The 24,281-nt window shown below is 46.6% G+C and overlaps 1 protein-coding gene across 2 annotated transcripts; it reads right to left on the reverse strand.

Annotated features, from left to right (window-relative positions):
- Positions 1-8,412: 8,412 nt before the first annotated feature.
- Positions 8,413-22,541, reverse strand: ZNF212 (zinc finger protein 212). 2 transcript variants are annotated; one of them, XM_032840271.1, is made up of 5 exons: positions 22,393-22,541; positions 12,473-12,862; positions 12,044-12,170; positions 10,109-10,198; positions 8,413-9,363 (listed from the first exon to the last, which is right to left on the reverse strand). In XM_032840271.1, exons 1-5 carry the CDS (start codon positions 22,537-22,539, stop codon positions 8,504-8,506), a joined length of 1,614 nt encoding a protein of 537 aa, XP_032696162.1. In that variant the 5' UTR covers positions 22,540-22,541; the 3' UTR covers positions 8,413-8,503. The 2 variants fall into 2 exon arrangements, with proteins under 2 accessions (XP_032696162.1, XP_032696160.1); XM_032840269.1 differs by having other exon boundaries at positions 8,413-9,366.
- Positions 22,542-24,281: the final 1,740 nt, after the last annotated feature.

The following is a 24,281-nucleotide window of genomic DNA, read 5'->3' on the forward strand; positions in this document are numbered from 1 at the left end:
TCCGAGCCACGTGCCCCGTCGGCCCTTTAAACAAGAGCTGCGCTCGCGGCCGGGCACGAGGGTGCGCACAGCGCCCCCTGCAGCCCGAAGGACCGCACGTCCGCGGCCCGCGGCCTTCCGCGCGCGCCCGCCGGCCCTCGCGGCCTCGGGGGTCCAGGGTACCGAGGCCGCCCGCCCACCCTGGCCTGGGCCGCGGGAGTGGACGCCGGCGCGGGCTCCCCGCAGGCCCCGTGCAGGGGCAGCTCGGGGGGGCCCAGGCGTGGCCCCTAGCTCCCCTCCAGGACGCTTGGGCCCCAGCGTCCCACTTGGGAGAATCGAGTCAGGGAGCTAAGAAGCAGCTGTGCAGGACGCTAAGAAAACGTGGGCGTTCCCGTGTCGGGGCGGGGAAGGGCTGGCCTTGCCGGGGAATCCGAAGTAGCTTTCCCGCCGAACCGCCTCTGAAGGACCCAAGTGACTCGGTGTGGGTATACACGTTGCGCCTGGCGGGGGTGGGGGGTGGGGTGGGACAGATTTTAGAACTACTTGTTGCGCGCCTGGGGGACTCAGTCTGTTCAGTGGCTGCCTTCGGCTCAGGTCGTGATCTCAGGGTCCTAGGATGGAGCCCCACATCCAGCCTGCTTCTTCCTCTCCTCCCTGCTTGCGCTCTCTTGCCATCTCTCTCTCAAATAAATAAAATCACTAATTAATTAAAAAAAAAAACTTGTTTGGTTTTCCAGAACAAATAGTCTCAAGAAAAATTTATTTCATTAAAAACAAAAAAAAAATATATCTCTCTCCCTTCCCCAAATCCCCTTTTGGGAATCCTGCGTCTCCTCCTCCTTCCCAGGGGACCTACTTCCCCAGCAGACACTCTGCTCAGGGATGCTTCGCAGAGTCCCCTGGAGGCTTAGAAGGCTCAGTCTTCACCTGCCCGTCAGCCACCAGGCGGGGGTCTTCTGTAGCTTCGGCTCCAGGCGGGGAGTACAGCAAGAATAATCCAACACTTAATTCGGACCCTCACACTTCTCTAATAAACCACTCAAGCTGGGACCCATCTTCCTGATCTGTAACCCAAGAGACTTATTTTGGAAAACCAGAGTTAACCACTAAACATAATGTAAAACGTGCTATATGCAGTTTAAGCTTTATCTTCTATCTTTCCCACATTTCCCGTTCGTCTTAGTCTCAGAGCCTAGAGCCTATAAACTCTTCCCAGAGTAAATTATTCTGCAGGTCTTTTTAGTATTTTCTCTTTTTGGAGGAAGGGGAGAAAATTATTTGCCCATATTTTTGATCCAAGCAAAGGCATGGTCAGCTGACATATAAGAAAGAAACTGATAACTTCTCTGAGTAAGGTGCGCCCCTAGACTTTAGGGCAAGCTTAGGAAGTTTAGGAAATACAATCAATATGTAGATCATTCATTGTGGGGATCTCTGTTGAAATAACCCAACCTAATAACTTACAAATGTGTGCTGAAAGCATTAAGAGCATCCTTAGGCTCTCAGGGGGGTTGATCAGACCAAAATATTAAGGATTATAAAATACTGGTAAGCTGGGGCGCCTGGGTGGCTCAGTGGGTTAAAGCCTCTGCCTTTGGCTCAGATCATGATCTTGGGGTCCTGGGATCGAGCCCCACATCGGACTCTGCTCAGCGGGGAGCCTGCTTCCCCCCTCTCTCTGCCTGCCTCTCTGCCTACTTGTCATCTCTCTCTATCAAATAAATAAATAATACTGGTAAGTTGTGAGCTTGTAAGATTCAATGCCCATTGCAGAGAGTCTGGAAAATGGATGGGAGAGGGAGAAAACACTAGTATTTAATAAGCTCTGTTCAGGGAAGAGCGCTCTAATTTTCGCTACCTGTCTTGGATTTTTAGAAAGTTTCTGTAAGTCAGTGGTACTCAGATTTGAGTGTGCGTCACGCTTCCTGGTGTGCTGGTTACAACACAGACTGCTGGGCACCTGTATCAGAGCGTCCAGGTCTGAGGCTGGAGGGGTGGCGGTGGCCAGAACTTGGGGACTTCTGACTAGTTCGAAGGTGCTGCTGATTCTTCTGGCATGGTGATCGCGCTGTGAGAAACACTGTGTTTATCAGGTTCCTACAGCTGCCTCCCATTTCCATGCTCTCATTTTATAAATATTTTAAACAAAAAGCGCAAAATCTTTACCCCATAATGTGGCTTGCTGAGCAGACCAGCCCGGTATAGCTCAAATATAAACTACAATTACCTCCATCCTTATTTACTAAGGTTTCCTGTGTTTATTCTTTTTCTGGGTGAGACCTCCCGAGCCTGAATACCTCCCAGGGAGCTGACACTGCATTTCCAAAGTGAAGGCGCAGAACCTGGAGGAACAAGGGTGGCTCCACGAAGGCACAGGCCACTGAAGCAGCCCATCACCATGCCTCTCCTGCAGAAGGGGGTGTCGTCATTAGTCGAGGGCCCATGAACCACCATCTAGGGCCACTCAAGTGGGTTCAAGATGCTAAGGTACTGGTGTCCCCACCAGCACATCCCAGCCAAGAGACAGGGCAGCTTGAAGGGAGAATGCGTAGGACACCCCTCCCCCAATCTCCAGGCATGTAAGTTAGATTCGGAAGCATTAGGAAGGGAAGTCTTAGCAGAGAAAGACCAGAAGTATAACCAAGTCCCCCTTCCTCCAAGGAGCTTTCCCGAGTTCAGACAATACTGAGCTGTGAATACCCATGATACATGTTCATTCAACAAATATGGTGAGTACGTGCAAAGCCCCAGTGTGCAGAGCTGTGGAGTCTGGTCCCTGTACGAAAATCATCACATCCTGTTGATTCTGCCTTGGTGGTCTTGTCCATCCAGCCTTGCCCATGGCTCTTTTCCCATGGCAGCTGCTCCCAGTAGGGCCCTCATTGGCTCTTGTGGGTCTCATTTAGAAACCTAACATCCCCTAGCCCCAACCAAAAGCAAACCAAAAAACCCACATGATAGAACTCTCATTAATGTTCCTAAATCACAGCTAGAATCAGGTCACCCTTTTGCTCAAAGTCTTGGCTCCCCATTACTAACTCAATAAAATCCAAACTCCTTAGCCTGATCCCAACCCATCTTTCCAACCACATCACCCATTACCCCCCCTTCTCACATCCTAACCTTCAGCCAAATCAAATGAATTACGTGTATATAGCCAGAGTGTCTTCTCTCTTCCTCTTGTAGCTCCAACTACAGTGTCCTTCTTCCCACCCTTAAAGATCCAGTTCAAAAGTCACCTCTCTTAGTCTTCCCCAACACCTCACAACTAAACGTAATTGTTCTCTGAATTTCGACCTTTTTTTTAGCCTCACTCGGGACATGTAATTTTCTAATTGAATTAGATTCCCTTAACGGCCTAAAAACCCAAGAGCAAGATCTCAGATTTAACCGTACACACCTCCACGGACCTTGCACGTGGGGGCTACTCAGAGACTTGTGCGTGAACGCACACAGAATGGAATCTTGCGCTAGTCTGGGAATGGTTTATACAAACGTGCAGCAAGGGAGGAGACAGATTTTGATAGAATATAAATTTAACTAGGGCAAAGATCTGCTTTGTACACTTACTACACCAAGTATTTAAAACAGTGCCTAGGTATCTATCAGGTGTTTTTTTTTTTTTTAAGGAATTGACATCTTTATTTATTCATCTATATATTTTATCTTATTTTTTTAAAGATTTTATTTATTTATTTGACAGACAGAAATCACAAGTAGGCAGAGAGGCAGGCAGAGAGAGAGGAGGAAGCAGGCTCCCCGCGGAGCAGAAAGCCCCATATGGGGCTCGATCCCAGAACCCTGGGATCATGACCTGAGCTGAAGGCAGAGGCTTTAACCCGCTGAGCCACCCAGGCACCCCTCATCTATATATTTTAAAGATTTTATCTATTTGACAGAGAGAGAGAGATCACAAGTAGGCAGAGAGGCAGGCAGAGAGCGGGGAGAAGCAGGCTCCCTGCTGAACAGGGAGCCTGATGCGGGGCTCCATCCCAGGACCCCGGGATCATGACCTGAGCAGAAGGCAGAGGCTTAACCCACTGAGCCACCCAGGGACCTCTGATATGTAGGTATGTTGACTAAAAAAGACAAATGAGGGAGGCTTTCATAGAAGGGGGCTTATAAACTCAGCAGTGAGAATTTGGGGCGGGGCACCTGGGTGGCTCAGTCGTTAAGTGTCTGCCTTCGGCTCAGGTCATGATCTCAGGTTCCTGGGATTGGGCCCCGAATCAGGTCCCCTGCTCCGCAGGAAGCCTGCTTCTCCCTCTCCCACTCCAACTGCCTGTGCTCCCTCTCTCACCGTGTTTCTGTCAAATAAAAACTTAAAAAAAAAAAAAAAAAAACAGACTTTGGTTCACAGAGATGGGAATTCCTAGAAAATGGACAGCATGGCTTATTCACTAAATGGCTGGAAGCCCAACATGGCAGCAGCACAGATAATTTAAAGTGAAAGATGAAGAAATTCCGAGCGGGTTAGGTTTGTCAAAGTGTAAGTTCTATGCTAAAAAGCTCGCTCTTTACCAGTAGCCAGTCACATCCTCATGAGTCTTAGAGGAAAGCCCATGTCCAATTCGCGTGCCAGGACATTAACTCTGCTAGCAAAAAGGGATGTGGTTAAGGGTAGAAGAGCAGTTGGGTTCTTGGAGGGTTTCAGTGGGCAATGATCAGGACCCTACCTGGAGCAATAGGAAGATTAGAGTCACTAATGTTTGGTACTTAATTCTTCCTCATGTGTTGATTTAATCATTTTTTTAAAAATTTTTATTTGACAGGCAGAGATCACAAGTAGGCAGAGAGGCAGGCGGGGGGGGAGGGGGAGGAGGAAGCAGCCTCCCTAAGCAGAGAGCCCGATGTGAGGCTCAATCCCAGGACCCTGGGATCATGACCGGAGCTGAACCAAAGGCAGAGGCTTTAACCCACTGAGCCACCCAGGTGCCCCTGATTTAATCTTTCTAACCTGATCATCCGTGTCCTTCAGACAGCTCCATTTCCTGTTTCCTTCTCAGCACCTAACAGAGCTTTTTTTTTTTTTTTTTTTTAATTTATTTGACAGAGATCACAAGTAGGCCGAGAGGCAGGCAGAGAGAGAGGGGGAAGCAGGCTCCCCGTGAAGCAGAGAGCCCGATGCGGTGCTCGATCCCAGGACTGAGAGACCATGAACTGAGCTGAAGGCAGAGGCACAACCCAGTGAGCCACCCAGGCGCCCCCAGAGCTGACTTTTGATAGACATTTGAAGCAGAAAGAAGTTGATATTTTGTTCTCTCTCAAGAAGGTATTTCTTTGTACAGAGATTGACCTGGAGATCTGGTTAAAATCTCTAGATTCTGGGGGACCTGGGTGGCTCAGGTGGTTAAGCGTCTGCCTTTGGCTCAGGTCATGGTCCCAGGGTCCTGGGATTGAGCCCCACATTGGGCTCCTTGCTCAGGCGGAGTCTGCTTCTTCCTCTGCTCCTCTCACTCGCACATGCTCTCTCTCAAATAAAATCTTTAGAGGCGCCTGGGTGGCTCAGTGGGTTAAAGCCTCTGCCTTCGGCTCAGGTCATGATCCCAGGGTCCTGGGATTGAGCCCAGCATCGGGCTCTCTGCTTAGGGAGGCTGCTTCCTCCTCCCCCCCACCCACCTGCCTCTCTGCCTACTTGTGATCTCTGTCAAATAAATAAATAAAATCTTTAAAAAAATTAAAAAATAAAAAATAAATCTTTAAAAAACTCTTCAGATTCAGTGAGTCTGAATCTGCATTTCCACCAGGCTCCCAAGATATGCCGATGCTGCTGGCGCAGGGTCCACACTCTATGAAACAAGGACTCAGAATCCAGCCGGACCCGAAGTGCCTGATTGCGGTCAAGCAGAAGCAACAGCGCCCATGGCTGAGTGTGCGGGATCTGAAGCAAGACGGCCTGGGTTTGCAGCTGCCTCCGCCCGCTCCTTCACTTCTCAGAATGCTTCCCACATCTCATGTGTGAGACAGTATAATCATACCCACCACATAGGGCTGTATGAGGTCATTTTGAAAAGAATCCCTTGTGGGGCACCTGGGTGGCTCAGTGGGTTAAAGCCTCTGCCTTCGGCTCAGGTCATGATCCCGGGGTCCTGGGACTGAGCCCCGCATCGGGCTCTCAGCTCAGCTGAGAAACTGCTTTCCACCCCCACCACCCACCTGCCTCTCTGCCTACTTGTAATCTCTGTCAAATAAATAAATAAAATCTTTTAAAAATAAATAAATAAAAATAAAAAGAATCCCTTGCAGAGTGCTCAGTACTAGCCGTTATTACTGCCCACCTGCCTAATGCAATTATCCTCCTGCCTCAAGGAAAACAACACTGCCAGAGAACCAGAATCCTAGCCAGTAACTTTCTCTCCCCACAATGCAAGACAGACGGGACACAGTAAAACACTCAACTGGGGGGTGAGGGCGGGGGCGCCTGCAGGGCTCAGTCGGCGGGGCATCCGGCTCTTGGTTTTGGCTCAGGCCATGAGATGAGCCCTGGGGTGGGCTCCATGCTGGGCATGGTGTCAGCTTCAGAGTCCTTCTCCCTCTTCCTTGGGTCCTCGCCCCACTCATGCTCTCTAAATACACACAGACACACACATACACACATATCACTCCGTCAGGACGTAAAAATAAGGATGGGGTATAGGGGAATCTGAGGCAAAAGCTTGAGGGTAGGAGACCACAGAAGGAATTCAGGAGAGTAGCTCCTTAGGTTTCCCACATCTAGTGCAGCTGACACCTCAGCTGAGCACGGCACCCGCCCAAGACTTCCCTCCACGTTCAGTTGCTCCACCAAGACCATCCCATTCGTTACAGCGACCCAAGTTTATTTTTATCTATTTACTTATTCCTTTTTATTCCCATATCCCACTCACTGCTCCCACAAGCAACTATAAGGCCTTCAAGATGTAACTTTGGGTTTCTATGTGTTCTTTCTTGCCCAGTGTTTTGGTTTGTGTACATGACTTTTTGACTGTACATATATAGTACTGACATAGATCTCAATCAATCGCTTCCATCCTCCTACCCGGCACTGTATGTTTCTCTAAGCCAATATCCCTAAGGCCTACTCGGGAGTCCCCGGTGCACCCACCGTAGCTCACCCGCTCCGTCTTCCCACCATCTCCAACAACCAACAGCCAGACCGCCTGCAGCCCTCGACCACCACACACAGGGTCCCAGGACTACTCTCACACATGCTCTCTGCTCATCTGTTCTACATTTAAGTAACAATGCACGTCAGCCTGGGACCTCAGGCCTCTGTCACTGCTCCCCATCAGCCACCTCCTCCACCCTGGTATTCCTAACAAAGGGAGAAAAATATCCAACATGAGCTTTTTTTTTTTTTGGCTAGTAGCCAAGTTTTATTCTAAGCAACTATAAATCGTCAAAGGGGACATTCACATAGGACCCAGGAGCCCACTCCCATCTCCCCAAACAACAGCGGGGCAGGCATTCAACACTCCTGAGAAACAAGCATTTTTGTGCGTTTTCTCCACCACCTCTGGAATAGTCAATCCCAGAACTAATTTGGAAAATGTGTGATCTACACAACCCCGAGAAACAACTGGTGTAATAAGAACAAACTCCAACACCCACGGGAACAAGTCAGACAACTGTAAGTAACAAACAGTCTTCTGCCCTGGGCGGTGGCAGGACCCAGCGAGGACTAGGACGGAAGAGGAAGGTTCTGGTGAGAAACCTGGGCTCCCGAGCAGCAGCAGCAGCAGCGCGCTCTCAGCTGCGTCCCCGGGCTCTTCCTTCTCAGCAGGGGCGGTGAGGTCTCCCCACTTTCCTCCTCTCGCTCCTCTAGATTCGGTCACCCACGTGAGCAAGGACCCCCAGAAGAAGGAGCTCAGCACTCTGCCCCCGATTTCTGAACTAAGTGTGGATGGGCTAAAAGAGCCCCATAAACAAATCCCTCGTAGAGGGCAGGGCCAGTCCCCATGTTAGGAACGACTTCTACAATGCTGGAAATTTAAAAAAACAAGTGTCGGACTGTGTATTTTTAAATCAACTAAAATCTAATTCCAAAAAAGTTTCCTCAGAACAGGGTAAGCAGTCATTTAAATTATTTCTTCTCCGTGTTTTTAACAAAGACACTACAAAAGAGGAGAGAGAAGGGGGCGTGTCCCACAACTCCTCCATACACCTGCTCGCCCCACTGGCCGACCCAACCTCTGGGAAGACCTGAAATGCTGGCACACGACCTGGAACCAGCCACGAGGGCCCGCAGGGTCAGAGAGCCAACCGCAGCCCACAAACAGCAGCCCCGACGGGAAAACCAGAGTCCTGCAGGTGCCAGAAACAACAAGCTCCACAGCAGGGTAGAGATAGCAGGGAGAGGAGCGGCCCCGGACTCCTCTCTTCCACAGTTTCCAGGACAGCCTCTGGGCTTGGCCTGGTGCTTGGCCAACGGAAGGGCTCTCCTCAGGAAGCAGTCAGTCCCTGACTGTGCAGTGTCTCTTCGGGGGGGACCAATGCCAGCCCCTTCTGCTCCCCCCCCACCTGGACGGACAAGGGGCTGGCACCCTTAAAGCAGGCCATTGGGCCTCCCGGGCTCCAGGGCCAGCCCGCCCCGCTCCCGCTGGTGGATCTTCTGGTGCTGCAGAAGGTGCTGCTTCTGGACAAAGCTCTTCTCGCACTCGGAGCAGCTGTAGGGCCGTTCGCCCGTGTGGATGCGCTGGTGCCGCACCAAATCCGACGGATGGCTGAAGCTCTTGCCACAGTAACCACAGATGAGGGAACTCCGGCTTTTCCTCCAAGGGATGTGGCCAGGCAGCGCCACCAGGCTGTTGGGCGAGAACCTCTCCTGGACACGGCGGCCAGCACTGGGCCCCTCCTGCACGTGGCAGCGCTGGTGGGTCACGAGGCTCACCCTGCAGCTGAAGCTCCTCAGGCACACGTCGCACTGGTGCAGCCTCGCCCTCTTGGACGGGGGCTTCAGCTGCGGCCTGGGTCTACGGCTCTCCTCGGGCTCTGAGGCTGCGTAAGGCCCCCACCCCGAGTGGGTCTGCAGGTGCGCAGCGAGCTGCTGCTCATAGTGGAAGCTGACCTCGCACTCGGAGCATTCATAGGGGCCAGAAGCGTCCCTTTTCAGCTTTAGGCCCGGCCCGCATTCCTGACCCAGCTGCACCTGCCTACTGGGCTTCGGCTTCGGGAGGCAGCTCAGAGTTCTGCCACCGCTAGGGTCTCTACTTCCCTCAATGGGATCCTCCAGAGTAGCGTCCCTGGGGCCGGACTCCAAGAGGACAGAACCACCCTGACCACCCCAGAGTTCAGTATTCTCTGGGCTCAGGAAAGCCTGCTCTTTGGCAATGCCCGAGAACTCTCCACGAAGACCCGCAGAGCCTTCCTGAGCGCACTGGATCTCCGGCTTGATCATCACCCCTCCTGCTGCCAAGAGAAAGACGACCAACAAGAAAGATCACGTTCTAGCACTTTCAGTTTCTTCAGAGCTAAACAAACACCTGTGAGTTTCACAAGAGCTCTAATCAAAGCACCCCACGATAAGGGCATTAGGACAATTTGGAGAAGGAGACTGGGTTCTAAGATCAGAAAAACTAAACCCATTTTTTTTTAGGACAATGTTATAAATAACAGTTCTCTAAGCTTGTCCATAAATCTGTATTCAATTCCTGTAAAAACATGGCAAAATATACTATAACTATACTAATTTAACAGTTCAAAATAATAAACATGAACAATTAAAATAAAAAACAAAACCACCCTTAAACCTAAAGTTTAAATATTCACGCATCCAGCCCCAGTCTTCCTGCACATCTCCCCCCTCCCCATACCTGGCTTATAAATGCTCTGCCTGCCTCTCACCCCAGGCTTCACTCCTACGATCTGACCAACCCTATCCTCAGTCTCCAGCGGGTTTTCACTTGAGCTACTGCTCTGCTCTGTACGGGAGCGCAGATGTGAAGCAGGATCCATCACAACACATACGGTCTCCCCAGTGGTAAGAAATGAAGACACAGAGATGTTAGGTGAACTCATGAAACTCACAAAGAAATCTAAAATAAGTAATACCAGATAGGCTGCTGACAACCAGCATTCAGTAGTTTGGCCGTGGGAAAGCTCACTATAGGCCACAGGGAGTGCAGGGATGGAATATTCTGGATCCACTCACCTGGGTGGACATCACCAGGGCCTTCCTCCTCCAAGTCGCCCAGCATCCCTGCACCCAATTCCACTTCTTCTTCTGGCTGGCCAAGGACCTCTGGTTTGGAATAGGCACAGTGTGAGCCCAGCAGACGGTACAAGCTCACCGCGCACTGTGCAGGTGCCGATGAACAAGGTGACCAGTGTCAGGGGTTGATATTACAAGGTCCAAAGATTAAAAAGCTACTGTTCTTCCCACTTCCCCGCCAGTGGCAGCTTGAGATGACTGGAAAATTCGAGCCGATTCGAGAAATCTATTCAGTCAGCTGCTGCCTCCAGCGGTCCTTCCTTAGCCACTGCGTTTCCGGCACTCAGGCTCCCCAGCCCACTCCCCTTCCCCGACCACCCTGCCCTCACGTGCACACGGTCTCAAGGGCTGCTTCTTTTCAGCGTATTTAATTTCGTCCATGCTGACACACTGCAAGGTGAGGTGGGCACCATATCCCCAGCTGGGACAGACAAGGAAACCGCCACGAGCAGAGCACAGAACTCGGCCCAGGGCACACACTCCCCTCCACCCCTTCTGCTCTCTCCCTCTCTGCTGCAGTCACACTGGCCTTTTTGACAGTCCTCCATGAAGCTCAGTTTTAAAAGATTTTGTTGGAGGTGCCTGGGTGGCTCAGTCGGCTGAGTGTCCACTCTTAGTTTTGGCTCAGATCATGGTCTCAGGATTGTGGGGTCGAGCCCCACGTCAGGCTCTGAGCAGTCTGCTTATCCCTCTCTCTGTTCTTCCCCATGTTCGCTCTCTCTCCAATAAATAAATAAAATCTTAAAAAAAGAAAAAAAACTCTACCAAAATCTACTTACTAATAACTAATATTTTATAAAGATGTATATCTATTTTTAAAAGATTTTATTTATTTGAGAGAAAGAGAAAATGAAAGAGAGAGCATGAGAGGGGAGAGGGCAGAGGGAGAAGCAGACTCCCCACTGAGCAGGGAGCCTGATAATGGGTCTTGATCCAGGGACTCCAGGATCATGACCTGAGCCAAAGGCAGTTGCTTAACCAACACAGCCACCCAGGCACCCCAAAGATGTATATCTATTAACCAGCACTTCTAATTAACACACACACACAAAAATAAAGTAAAAAACAAAAACTGAGCTCACAGGGACTGAATGTAATTCCACCCAAGGCCAAGAAAAATTTTTTGGTTAACCTGTACTGCCTGCCTCATCTCAGATAACAAAAGGATTTCTTGTCAAACAGTTTTAAGTATTAAAAACCGGATGAGGAACCCTGCTCACATAACACTACAATACACATTACCCTATAATGATGACATCCTTTAATAAATCTTATAATGAACTATGTGACCATAGAAAAGAAATACAAAATGCACAACACTAAGACCTTTCCAAGTCTTCATGAACCGAGGACCTAAAGACTCCCATTTCTTTTTTTCTTATTTTTCAAATTTTTATTTAAATTCTAGTTAGGGGGCGCCTGGGTGGCTCAGTGGATTAAAGCCTCTGCCTTTGGCTCAGGTCACGATCCCAGGGTCCTGGGATCGAGCCCCACATTGGGCTGTCTGCTCAGCAGAGAACCTGCTTCCCCCTCTCTCTCTGCCTGCCTCTCTGCCTGCTTGTGATCTCTGTCAAATAAATAAATAAAATCTTTAAAAAACAAAACAAAACTTTAAATTCTAGTTAGTGAACGTATACTGTAATATTGTTTTCAGGAATAGAATTTAGTGATTTATCACTTGCATAGGACACCCAGGGCTCATCACAAGTGCCCTCCTTAATGCCCATCACCACCTACCTATCCCCCTACCCATTTCCCTCCAGACCGAGAGGAGCCAAAACCAACTAGTCAAGGGTGTGGTCTGAGCCCCGCGCTACTGGGCCAGGGATGTGCAGACGTCTGCAAGAGAATTCTCGGGACGAACGTGCTACTTACTCAGAGAGACCAGAGTCTCGTAGTTGCTCTTCATCACGTTTCTGTAGAGCTCCTTCTGCCAGTCCTCCAGATTTCCCCACTCCTGCTCTGAGAAACAGACTCCATCGCTTTCAAGTGACCTGGACACCTGAAATTCAAATATCGTAGCATGAGTGCCTCCTGTCACAGCCACAAAAGCAAAGCCAGCAACTTGAATCTTAAATAATAAAGGGTAGGGCTCCCCATTCGGGCTTTAAAAAAAAAAGATTTTATTTACTTATCTGACACAGAGAGAGAGAGAGACACAGTGAGAGAGGGTACACAAGCTGAGAGCCCAAATGTGGGTCTCAATCCCAGGACCCTGGGATCATGACCTGAGCCGAAGGCAGACGCTTAACGACTGAGCCACCCAGGCGCCCTAGGCTAACTCTTAATTCCCAAGAGATCTACCTTGGGCCCCTCTCCACTGCTGCCCGGGGGCAGCCTCAGGACCCAGAAGTTGCTGCTCCTCAGCAGGTTCTCCATGTTCTCCAGCCGCCTCTGCAGCAGCCCGTACTCCTGCAGCAGGGTCCCCAGCACGGCCCACTTGCCCTCCAGCTGGTTCCCGAACTCCACGGCCGTCTTCTCGCAGTCCGCCAGCTTCTTCTCGGCCGTCCCTGTCCGCCCCTCTAGGCTCTGTAGCCGGGCGGCCTGGGACTCCATCTTCTTCTCCACGGCCTGAATGGCGGCCACCACAGTCCAGAGAGAGAGCTCTGTGGTCTGCAAGTAAGAGCTTTTCTCTGTCGCTTGTGGGGGAGGTGTGGAAGAGGTCAAAGGTGTGGGGCGGCGTTTCCTCCTGTGCTGAATGAAGAATCCGACACAGGGCCAGTCAGTGTCACTTCCAAACATCAAGTAAAGAAAACAATGCGTCCAGTGGGTCCAAGAGTATTACAGCTACTTAGTTTCTACCTTTTTTTTTTAAAGACTTTATTTATTTGACAGAGAGAGAGACAGAGCAGGAATACATGCAAGGTGAGCAGGAGAGAAGAGAAGCAGGCTTCCCGCCGAGCAGAGAGCCCAACCTGGGGCTCAATCCCAGAACCCTGGGATCATGACCTGAGCCAAAGGTAGACGCTCAATGACTAAAGCCACCCAGGCGCCCCAAAAGTATGCTCTTTTACACTCTTTTACTGTAGATTACACATACATGTACATTATAACACTGAAAAGTACAAAGAAAAGTTATGTAAAATACAACCATTCAGAAATAACCTGTTAGAATTTTGATCTTTTTTTTTAATCATTTAACTGGTTTTCCAAAGTTAAAATAATACTGTACATGTCTTATTACCCGCCCTTCACACCCGGCACAGTCTCTAAGATGACCAAGACACAATTACTCAGCAAGACCAATAAAGCTCAACTCATTTACCTTTGCACCCAAGCACCTAGTACAGTGAATAACACCAACTAAATTTTTTTTAGATTTTATTTTTTTGTCCGAGAGAGCGAGCGAGACAGCAAGCCATAAGCGGGGGGTGAGGCAGGCAGAGGGAAAAGCAGGTTCCCCACTGAGCAAGGAGTCCAACGTGGGGCTGGATCCCAGGATCCCAGAATCATGACCTGAGCCGAAGCCAGATGCCTAACCGACTGAGCCACTCGGGCATCCCCAACTACATCCTTCGTAAATATTTACGGACATGATTTGACGAAGCCCGCTGACATTTCCTTACACAGCTCATTTTTTATGATCCAGCCCTGAGGAGGGAAATCACTACCGCTGAAGCTCAACATTACGAAAGCCACCATGGGGGGGTGGTGTGTGTCCTCAGTTTCCTCTGACCCTGAAGCACCACTGCATGTTCACAAAGCTTCACGATTTTATATGGCATACACTTTCTTCAAAGCCGCTTCTCTATCCACAAGAATAGACACTAAGTTGGGTGATGGACATTGGGGACGGCATGGGCTATGGTGAGTGCCATGAAGTGTGTAAGCCTGACGATTCACGTACCTGTACCCCTGGGGCAAATAATACATCATATATTAATTAAAAAAAAAAAAAAAAGACACTAAGAGGAACCAGTTCTGAAAGAAGTGCTGGGGCCGGGACTTAGTGTCTGGAGAAATGGGACAAAACGAACCCAAGTGGCATGTAAATGAACACCTAAGCTTGGCCATGACCTATTCCAGTGACTCAACTCAGTTCATTACCAAACACGTGGGTTTAAAGCTTAACTGTCCCCCCGAAGAAGGATTTAAATAAAAGTCTCATGTAAAAGATCATCCCTGTCCCGCTCTCACTGCTTGTGCTCCCTGGGTCTCTCTCTGTCAGTAACTACAAACGAAACAAGACAGAACGTCAGACTGCTGGACAGACTCCCTTTATCCCATGTTTTGCTTTTCACTTTCAGTCACTCATCTCTAGCTCTTCAGAGCTGCCTCCTGCCTTTCTGCGGCTCAGCATTTTGTTGCTTGCTTCGCACAGGAAGGTGGGTCAGGATCTGAGCACTAAGTAAAAGGCAGAAAAGAGGTGTGAAATCAAGCTGCTTCTTCTGTTTTGAACTACCTATTGAGATGGAAACAATTCAAATGTCCACTGACTGGTGATTCAATAAACCGACCACAGTCCATCCGTATGTTACAGGTTGAATTTTCTTTTCCCAAAAAGATATGTTGAAGTCCCAACCCCTAGGACCTCAGAATGTGATCTTATCTGGAGAAGAATCTTTACAGAGGTAATCAAGCTCAATGAGGTCATCAGATGGGCTCTAATCAAACACGATTTGGTGTCCTTATAAAATAGGGGAGAGGGGCACCTGGGGCTTGCGCAGCTCGGTCAGTTAATCTGCTGCCTTCAGCTCAGGTCATGATCCCAGGGTCCCACTGTCCCCGGGTCCTGCTCAGCGGGGTCCTGCTTCTCCCTCTCCCTCTGCCTGCTGCCTCCCATACTTGTGCACTCTCTCGTCAAATAAATAAATAAAATCTCTTAAAAAATAAAATAAAATAGGGGAGAGATCTGGACAGAGACAGATGTGTACTTAGTGCAGACTATATGAAGACACACGGGGAAAAGACAGCTACGTGACAACAGAGGCAGAGGTCGGAGTTCTGCTGCCACAAGCCAAGAAAATGCGTGGGGCCATCAGGAGCTATGAGAGAAGCCTGAAAGAGATTCTCCGTTGTGGCCCTCAGAAGGCATCATGTCTGAGGACACGCTGATTTCAGACTTCCAGCCTCTAGAACTGCAGGACAGTACACTTCTGGTGTGTGAGCCCCTCAATTTGCAGTACTTTATTATAGCAGCCTTAAGGGTATTAATACGCCATACAATAAAATACTGTTACATTATTAACATAGTAATAATTAATGTGTTAAGCATGTTACATTGGCAATAAAAAGGGAAAAAATTACTGATACATCTAACAATATCGATCCCCAAATTATGCTGTCGAAGAAGCCAGACACAAAATGCCGTCTACTCTATTCCATTTGCATGACACTCAGGCAAGGCAAAACTCTAGGGACAGAAAACAGATTAGTGGGGGCACCTGGGTAGCTCAGATGGTTAAGAGTCTGCCTTCAGCTAAAGTCATGATCCCAAAGTCCTGGAATCGAGCCCCATGTCTGGCTCCCTATTCCGCTAGGAGTCTGCCTCTGCCTCTCCCTGTTTGTGTGCTCCCTTTCTCTCTCAAATATATAAATAAAATCTTAAAAAACAAAAAACCAAACCAGATCAGTGTTTGCCAGGAGCTGGGGGTGGGGGAAGACTGAATGCAAAGAAAAGCTTTCTGGGATGATGGAAATATTCTGTGTTTTGGTAGTCTGATCATGGCACACATTTATCAAAACTAGCCCAACTGTGTGAATGAGTGAATGTTGCTGTAGGTGAATTATCTCAGTAAGCACGGCTTAGTATCAAGAAAGAAGAAAATGTTAGCTGCCAGGAAAGATGCCATAAACAAAGTGTAAAAAAAACAAATGGGGAGAGGATATTTATAAACAAAGTATAAAATGGAAAGAAAAAAAATAACCCCAAATAAACCTGCAAACTGTAAGTAATTATGAGAACAGAAATGCAGGCTGTCCAAGAAGCAGTTGGGAGCACAAATACAACCAAGGAAAACCGCTTTTCACCCACCAAGCTGCCCCACTTGAAAGAGGGATAAGGAACTACAGAGATGAGTAGGATATAAAACTGGCATTTTTTTTTTTTAAGATTTTATTTATTTGACAGACAGAGATCACAAGGAGGCAGAGAGGCAGGCCGAGGGGCTCGATCCCAGGACCCTGGGATCACAACCTGAGCCGAAGGCAGAGGCTTTAGCCCACTGAGCCACCCAGGTGCCCCAAAACTGGCACTTTTATTAACATTCCTGGAAGGAATGAAAAATACTACAAACTTTATGGAAGGCAATCTCATAAAAGTCACTAAAAACCTTTTCACCTAGCAATCTCACTTCCAGGAATCTATTTTATAAAATAAAAGGCATTATTTACTGACATCCAAAATAAAAAATTAAGACAATTACTGGTAATATTCTTTGGAAAAGTCAAAGCTTGGAAATAATCTCCAGGTTTATTCATAAAGGAATGGTTAAATAAATTATGGCACAACCAAAAATGACACTATACTACCTTAAAAATAATGACCTGTATTATGGTTTGGAAGAGTTTTCATCATACCATCCTGGTTAAAAATTCAACTTTTAGGGAAATATATTTATTATGATTCCACTTTCTGAAAGAAGAGAAAATACATGAGTTTTTGTGTGTTTCAGCCCACAGAAAGGTCTGTGAATACATTCGTGAAACTGAACTGGTAACAGGACTTACCTCAGGGAAATGAGAGGGAGAGATTTTCATCATTCCTTGTAAACTATTGCTTGTTTGACTTCCTCAATAAACATGTATTTTTTTTTAAGATTTTATTTATTTATTTGAGAGAGAGACAGTGAGAGAGAGAACATGAGCGAGGAGAAGGTCAGAGGGAGAAGCAGACTCCCCATGGAGCTGGGAGCCCGATGTGGGACTTGATCCCGGGACCCCGGGATCATGACCTGAGCCGAAGGCAGTTGTCCAACCAACTGAGCCACCCCAGGCGTCCCTAAACATGTATTTTTAAAATAATTTTTCTTTTTACATAAATTCCACATGTAAGAGTATCCCTGATTGCAGTGAGAAATACGAAAAGTACACTTACAACCCCCAAACTTCTGGAGTTTCTGGGGCAGTTCTGTTGGCTCTCCTATCATACTATCAGATCAAGTCTAATACAATGGGCCTGCCACTACAGTCTGAAACCTTCACCAGTAAGTATAAGACATGGTCCCTGTTGCTAAGACACCTTCAATCTGCTGGAGTAAAATACAAAATAAGTAACATTCTCAAGTGGCATCTAAGGTGAACTAGACAATATTTAAGGTCACTTCCAACTCTGAGATACTATGACTTTTTAATACTGAATAGTAAAAAACAACTTCTATAATACGTAAGATATGGAAGGGAATGGTGACAAATCTCCATGAGCTACCACTCCGTTATCAAATATTGCTTCTGAAGTCCTCTGTATGACTGCCTATGTAACTACGATCCTGAATTTGGTTTTTCACTAGAAATTGTCTTTTTCATATTCTCACCAAATGCTTTTTTCCCAAAACATGTTTAGTTTTGCCAATCTTAGGACCTTACATAAATGGCATCGTTATTCCACAACACCTGAGAACACCCTACTGTTGCAGATGGCTATAATTAATTTTCACTTCTGCGTAACATTTCGCTGTGACAATACCACAACTTCCTTTTCCAGTCCATTATTTATTTGCCCCCATCTTTGTCATTACAAGTAGTGCTACAACGAACAGGACTGTGCACGGCTGCTAGTACATATGGGCAAGTTTCCTGAGGGTATAGTCCTAGGAAGGAATTGTTGGTTAATAGGGTATATATACAACTTGAACTTCAGTAAATAATGCCAAATATTTTCTAAAGTGGTTGTACAAATTTCATTCCTGTCAGAAGTATTAAGTATTCTGGATGTTTCCTAACTATGTCAACACTTGTAACTGTCAGACTAAAATTTTGTCCCTCCAAGGAAGTCTGAAATGTCATCATGATTTCCATCTACTTGTTCTTTGATTACTAACAAGGATAAGGATCTTCTAAATATTTATTGGCCATTCAAATACCTTTCAGTGAACTACCTGCTCAAGTCTTTTATCTGTTCATCTTTTGGGGTCCCTTTCTTCCTTTCTATCTCAGAATTTCTCTGGTAATTCTGGATACTATTCTTTATCCACACTGTATGTGTTGCAAACACCTCCTCCTTATTTGTGCCTCATTTTAAAAATTCACTTCATTGGGGCGCCTAGGCAGCTCGGTCGGCTCAGGTCAGGGTCCCAGGGTCCTGGGATTGAGCCCTGCATGGGGTTCCTTGCTCAGTGGAACCCTCTCCCCAACGCTCCCCCTGCTCGTGTGCACCGGCATTTGCCCGCTCACTGGCTGGCTATCTCTCTCTGTCAAATGAATAAATTTTTAAAAATCTTTAAAAAATAAAAAAAAAAATTAAAAGAACAAAAATTCACTTTATTTTTTAATAAAAAAATTAATGTAGTTGAGTTTGATCAATTCCTTTATGGTTTGAACTTCTGTCAAGTGAGAAAAATATCAATAATCCAGAATATTGTCTTCTAAACACTCCATAGTTTTGCTTTCACATTTGAGCAACTCAACTAGAACTGATGTTTCTGTGTGGTGCAGGGCTCAATTTTCACATGGGAAATCAACAGATCTAATATATGATGAAAAATCCATCAATTTACCCGAAGATTTGTAATGCGATCTCTGTCATGAAACAAGCTTTCATACACAGCAATCTGTCTCTGGCATTTCTAGTCTTGTTCTATGGGGTATTTTTTGTATTGCCTTACCAATATTAAAGTTTTAACAACCAAAGGTTTTTTAAAAATCATTATTGAGGGGCGCCTGGGTGGCTCAGTCATTAAGCGTCTGCCTTTGGCTCAGGTCATGATCCCAGGGTCCTAGGATCAAGCCCTGCATCGGGCTCCCTGCTCAGCGGGGAGCCTGCTTCTCCCTCTCCCACTCCCCATGCTTGTGTTCCCTCTCTCACTGTGTCTTCTATCAAATAAATAAATAAAATCTTAAAAAAAAAGGTATATCCTTAAAGTAATAATTATTGATATTTGGTAAGACAAGTCCCACCTCCCTGTTTGATAGTATTATCTTAACTATAGTGGATGCTGGTATTCTTTACATACTTGAAAGTTCTCAAAGGGGCACCTGGGTGGCTCTGTCTTTGGCTCAGGTCATGATTCCAGGGTCCTGAGATCAAGCCCTGTTCAGGCTCCCTGCTCAGAGCGGAGCCTGCTTTTTCTTCTCCCTCTCCCCCTCTCACTAGCTCAACACATACATGTGTGCAGTCTCTCTCAAATAAATATCTTTTAAAGTCTCATAAAAGTATCTTAAGAGACTCTGTCTACATCAAATCCATAGATAAATATACCCATACACAGTTTGCCACTCCTCTTTTAAGATATTTTTAGTATCTTTCAATATTTTAACATATTCCACTGATTACCACACAACAAATAATCCCAGTGTTTAATGGCTTAGGACAACATCTACTTTGCTCATGAATCTGCAATTCAAGAAGGGTTTGTGAGGAACAGTTTGTCTCTGCTCCACTCCATGTCAAGTGGAACAAATCACAGGCAGGCAGGCTGTGGAAAACACCTGAAAAATCCTAAACCACATGGAAAAAGCATATGGAGATATTCTGTTCAACAGCCCAACCTAAGGTCCCAGACTACAGTCAGCTGCCAGAACGCACTTTCATTTCTAAAAGGAATTTTTTTTTTTTAAGATTTTATTTATTTGACAGAGAAATCACAAGTAGACAGAGAAAGCGGGGAAGCAGACTCCTTGCTAAGCAGGGACCTCAGTCCCAGGACCCTAAGACCATGACCTGAGCTGAAGGCAGAGGCTTAACCCACTGAGCCATCCAGGTGCCCCTAAAAGGGCTCTTTTGCTCTCTTCACTTTTTATTCATTAATCTCTCTATACAGGCATACCTCAGAAATATTGCAAATTTGGTTCCAGAACACCACAATAAAGCAAGTATCATAATAAAGCATGTAAAATTAATTTTTTTGTTTTCCAGTGCATATAAATTTATACTACATTGTAGTTTATTAAGTGAACAATAGCATTATATCTAAAAAAATGTACATACCATAATTTAAAAATATTTTATTGCAAAAAAGAAAAAAAAGGCTAACCATCATCTGAGTTTTTAGCAAGCATAATTACGGGTCACAGAACATCATAATAAATATAATAATAAGGAAAAGGTTTAAAATATGTGAGAATTATCAAATTGTGACAGACACAAAATGAGCAGACGCTGTTGGAAAAATGGCAGCTGAGACTTGACACAGGGTTGCTATAAACTTTCAACTTGTAAAAAAGAAAGAAAAAGAAAGAAAGCACAGTATCTGCAAAGTATAATAAAGCAAAGCTCAATCAACGTGTGGTACGCCTATACACTGATATTATGTATTGACAGATATATGGACAAAAAAATCTTACCTGTGTTGTCCAAAAGCCACTAGAAACACACGGCTATTTAAACCCATATTAATTAAAACTGAATTAAAAATTCTGTTCCTCAGCCACACTACCTAAATTTCAAGTGCTTAATAGCCATAGATTTCTAGTGACTATACTGAACAGTAAAAAGCAGAATATTTCCATAATCTCTGAAAGTTCTACTGGATACAGCACACCTTAATTTTTTTTCTGCCTAAAAGAAACTAAGGTTTTTGTTACAGTCTTCTAACACGCCAGTTTTCCTTGTAGTTCTGTTAATCTGCTTTATATATTTTGAGTCTATATAATTACATGCAAAATACTAGAATGTCTTATCAAGCTGATAAAATGAGTCTCACCATTACAAAAATAGTAGTAGCCTCGATCTCTAGCAGTATTAATACAGATGAACCAATTTTTTTGATTCGTCTGGTATGTTTTCATATTCTTTTATGTTCAACCATTTCTGTAGCTTTGTCTTTTAGTTGTACCTCTTACAAACCATATAGTGACAACTCTTTGCCTTTTAACTGAACATTTAGTCCATTTACATTTATTGTAATTGTTGGTCTATTTTTATTGATTTTTGCCCTTTTTTGGCGTTGTCTTTCTTGCCTTCTTTTAGGTGATTTTTTCCTTACTCTATTTCCCCTTCTAACTTTTAAATTTTACAGCCATTTCTAATGTTTTAGCAAGTATCCTAGATATTACAGGAAGCATACTTCTAACAACCTTGAAACAAAAGAATTCTGATATCCTCTTCCTAACTTTTACCCCAATGCTGCCATGTATTTTAATTTGCCTGTTTTTAATCTCACAAGAGATTATTCCCGTTATAGTCAATCGATACATGTTCAGATTTATCCGTTTCCATGGGTCATCACACTTTCTTACATTTTCAGACTTTACATTTGGGCTAATTTTCCTTTTACCTGGTATATCCTTTACATTTTCCAGCTGCTACGTGGCTCAGTCTGTTAAGCCACTGATTTTGATTTCGGCTCTGGTCATGATCTCAGGGTCATGAGGTGGAGCCCAGCTTCTGGCTCCCTGATGGTAATGGAGCCTGCTTAAGATTTTCTCTCTCCCCTAAATCCCGTTCCTCCCCACCCCCACCCCGCTCCTCAACACCCCTCTCCACCCCAACCCGTCTCTCACTCAAAAAAAGAAAAGATTCTCCCTCTCCTTCTGCCCCTACACCACCCCCCACAGCGAGCTCTTAAAAAAATTCCCTCCCCCTCTTCCCCACCGCTCCTGCTCTCTTAAAAAATATAAAATATATACAAATATAAAAAAATACAAATATAACATGTATATATTTCTCTCCCCCCTCCTCCCTGTTGCGCTCTCTCTTAAAAAAAAATCTTTCTCCCTCTGCCCCTCCCCCCGCCCCCCGGCTCGCTCTTCTCTCTCTCAGAAGAAAAAAAGAAAAATCTGTCCCCCTGCCCCTCCCCCAGCTCGTGCGCGTGCTCTCTCGCGCGCACTCTCAAAAAAACAAAAAACAAAACCCCCAAAACCCCCCAAACCCAAAACAAGCCTCGGAGAAGTTTCTCCGCAACGGTGTGTGGCGCTGGGGCTCCGGCCCCACGGAGAAGGAGCCGGAGAGGGGGAAGGCAGTGACCTGGGGTCGTGGGAGGAGGCCGGTATTCGCTAGCAACAGCCCGGGGAGCCCGGGGAGCCCCGGGACCCCCAGCCCCACAGGGGTGCGAGCTTCGAAGCCCCGCCCCGGCCAGGAGCTCCGCCATCCCGAACGCGCCCGCGACCGGTGCCGGGAGCACCCTTACCCGAGTAGGCGCCGACTCCGCCATGGCTGCCAGTCGCCCCTCAACACCCGGGCCCCGCCCGATAGCCCTCGCGCTGCGTGCCGGACCGGTGGGCGCCCCAGCCCCTCCTCGAAGCCGCCACCAGTGCCGTGTTGATACAAGGTGCATTGTGGGAGTTCGGCCCTCCAGCTCCAAGAGCCTCTCCAGCGGCTGGTCCTCACAGCGCGGCATTTCCAGGGCGCCCCCGTGCGGCAGGAGGGTGAACAGCAGCTCGGCGCTCGGGCCGGAGTGTGCGACCAGGGAAGAGCTTGCTCCCTCCAAGCCAAGCGCACGTTGAGAATTGAAGGCAAACGCGGGACTTGTGTGTCTTCTACGTGCCCAGGAATCGCTTTAAGCGATTAAAAAATGCATAAAAGTCAGACTTTGTTCTGAGGGAAGAATATGTAACTTAGTTGGGAAAAAGAGATATGGAGCCAAATGGCATGTGTTTTATTCCATTTGTTCATCTGTTATTTGGCTTTCTAGAAACTAGAAACACATGGGGCGCCTGGATGGCCCAGTTAGTTAAGCCTCTGTCTTCGGCTCAGGTCACGATCTCAGGGTCCTGGGATCCAGCACCACATTGGGTTCCCTGCTCTTGGGGGACCGGCTTCTCCCTCTCTGCCCTTCCCCCTCCTCACACTCTCTCGCTCTCTCAAAAGAAAAGAAAAGAAAAGGAAAAAGAAAAAAAACCTAGAAATACACTTTCCCACCAACAGTGTGGAGTCAAGGTGCCCAGGCCAACCCACTGTATCCCATTAGTTATTGCAATCACACACCTTAGAAAATCCAAGAGAGCCCCGATTTCAAATGTTTAATCCCGTCCACATGTTACTGTTAAATGATGAGTTTGGAATTTTGATTTGGAAAGCATGGCTGCCTTTCCATTTGGTCACCCAATACAAATCACTACTGCAACCATACTTGTCTAATTTGTACCACATGGTTTCTATAGAGACAGGCAATGAACTTCCACTTGAATTATAGTTCTGAAGACCTTCCTCTGAGAGCTTAGCTCTTAAGATCAACAAACTGGCTCCTTAGCATGCAGGGCTCAGACTTTACCTCCTCTGATACATTCCCTGTCCCCCCTGCTTCCAGCCCAACGCCCTTCTCCATCCCAACCCTCAATCCTGATTCTCTGATCAAAAGTTTTCAGAGTATTATCACTAACAGAAATAACGTTTTTTCATCAGTTTACATGGTAAGGATGTGTCCATTTCACTAAAATGTCCCTCCACAATATACACCATTTTTTGCACACAGAAGTGCTCATATATATCTTTGGATGACTGAATGGTGAACCAGAGAATAAGGGTAGATAAAGTCACCTCCAAGAGAAGCAACCAGATCAACAGGAGACTCACCAAATCATTAATACATCTAAAGAAAGGATGGGTTGGGTCAGGACACCTGGGTGGCTCAGTCCTTGTCTTTGGCTTGGGTCATGATCCCAGGGTCCTGGGATTGAGCCCCACATCTGGCTCTCTGCTCAGTGGGGAATCTGCTTCTCCTTCCTCCATTCCCCTTGCTTATGTTCCCTCTATTTCTGTCTCTGTCAAATAAATAAAATCTTTTTTTAAAAAGAAAGAAAGAGAGAAAGAAAAAGAAAGAAAGGAAGGATGGGTCAAGCTGAGGAAACCAGTCAGTCACTGAGATATGTCTGGGGTCTGACCTACTTTCTCAGACCAAAAACTTACTGTCAGTCACAGAAAAAAAGGTATCATGTCTGTGGAGACAGACATAATCAGGACATAGGATACTGGGTACTGGGGTCATTAGCAGTTCAGTTCTAGAACCCTCTATTCTGTTTCTGTGTTCACCAGGCAATCTGATGATGCAAATTGCACATAGCTACTGGGAGACAACAG

Source organism: Lontra canadensis, unplaced genomic scaffold (assembly GCF_010015895.1).
Source record: "Lontra canadensis isolate GAN:19392208 unplaced genomic scaffold, GSC_riverotter_1.0 scaffold111, whole genome shotgun sequence".
Taxonomy (NCBI): Eukaryota; Metazoa; Chordata; class Mammalia; order Carnivora; family Mustelidae; genus Lontra; species Lontra canadensis.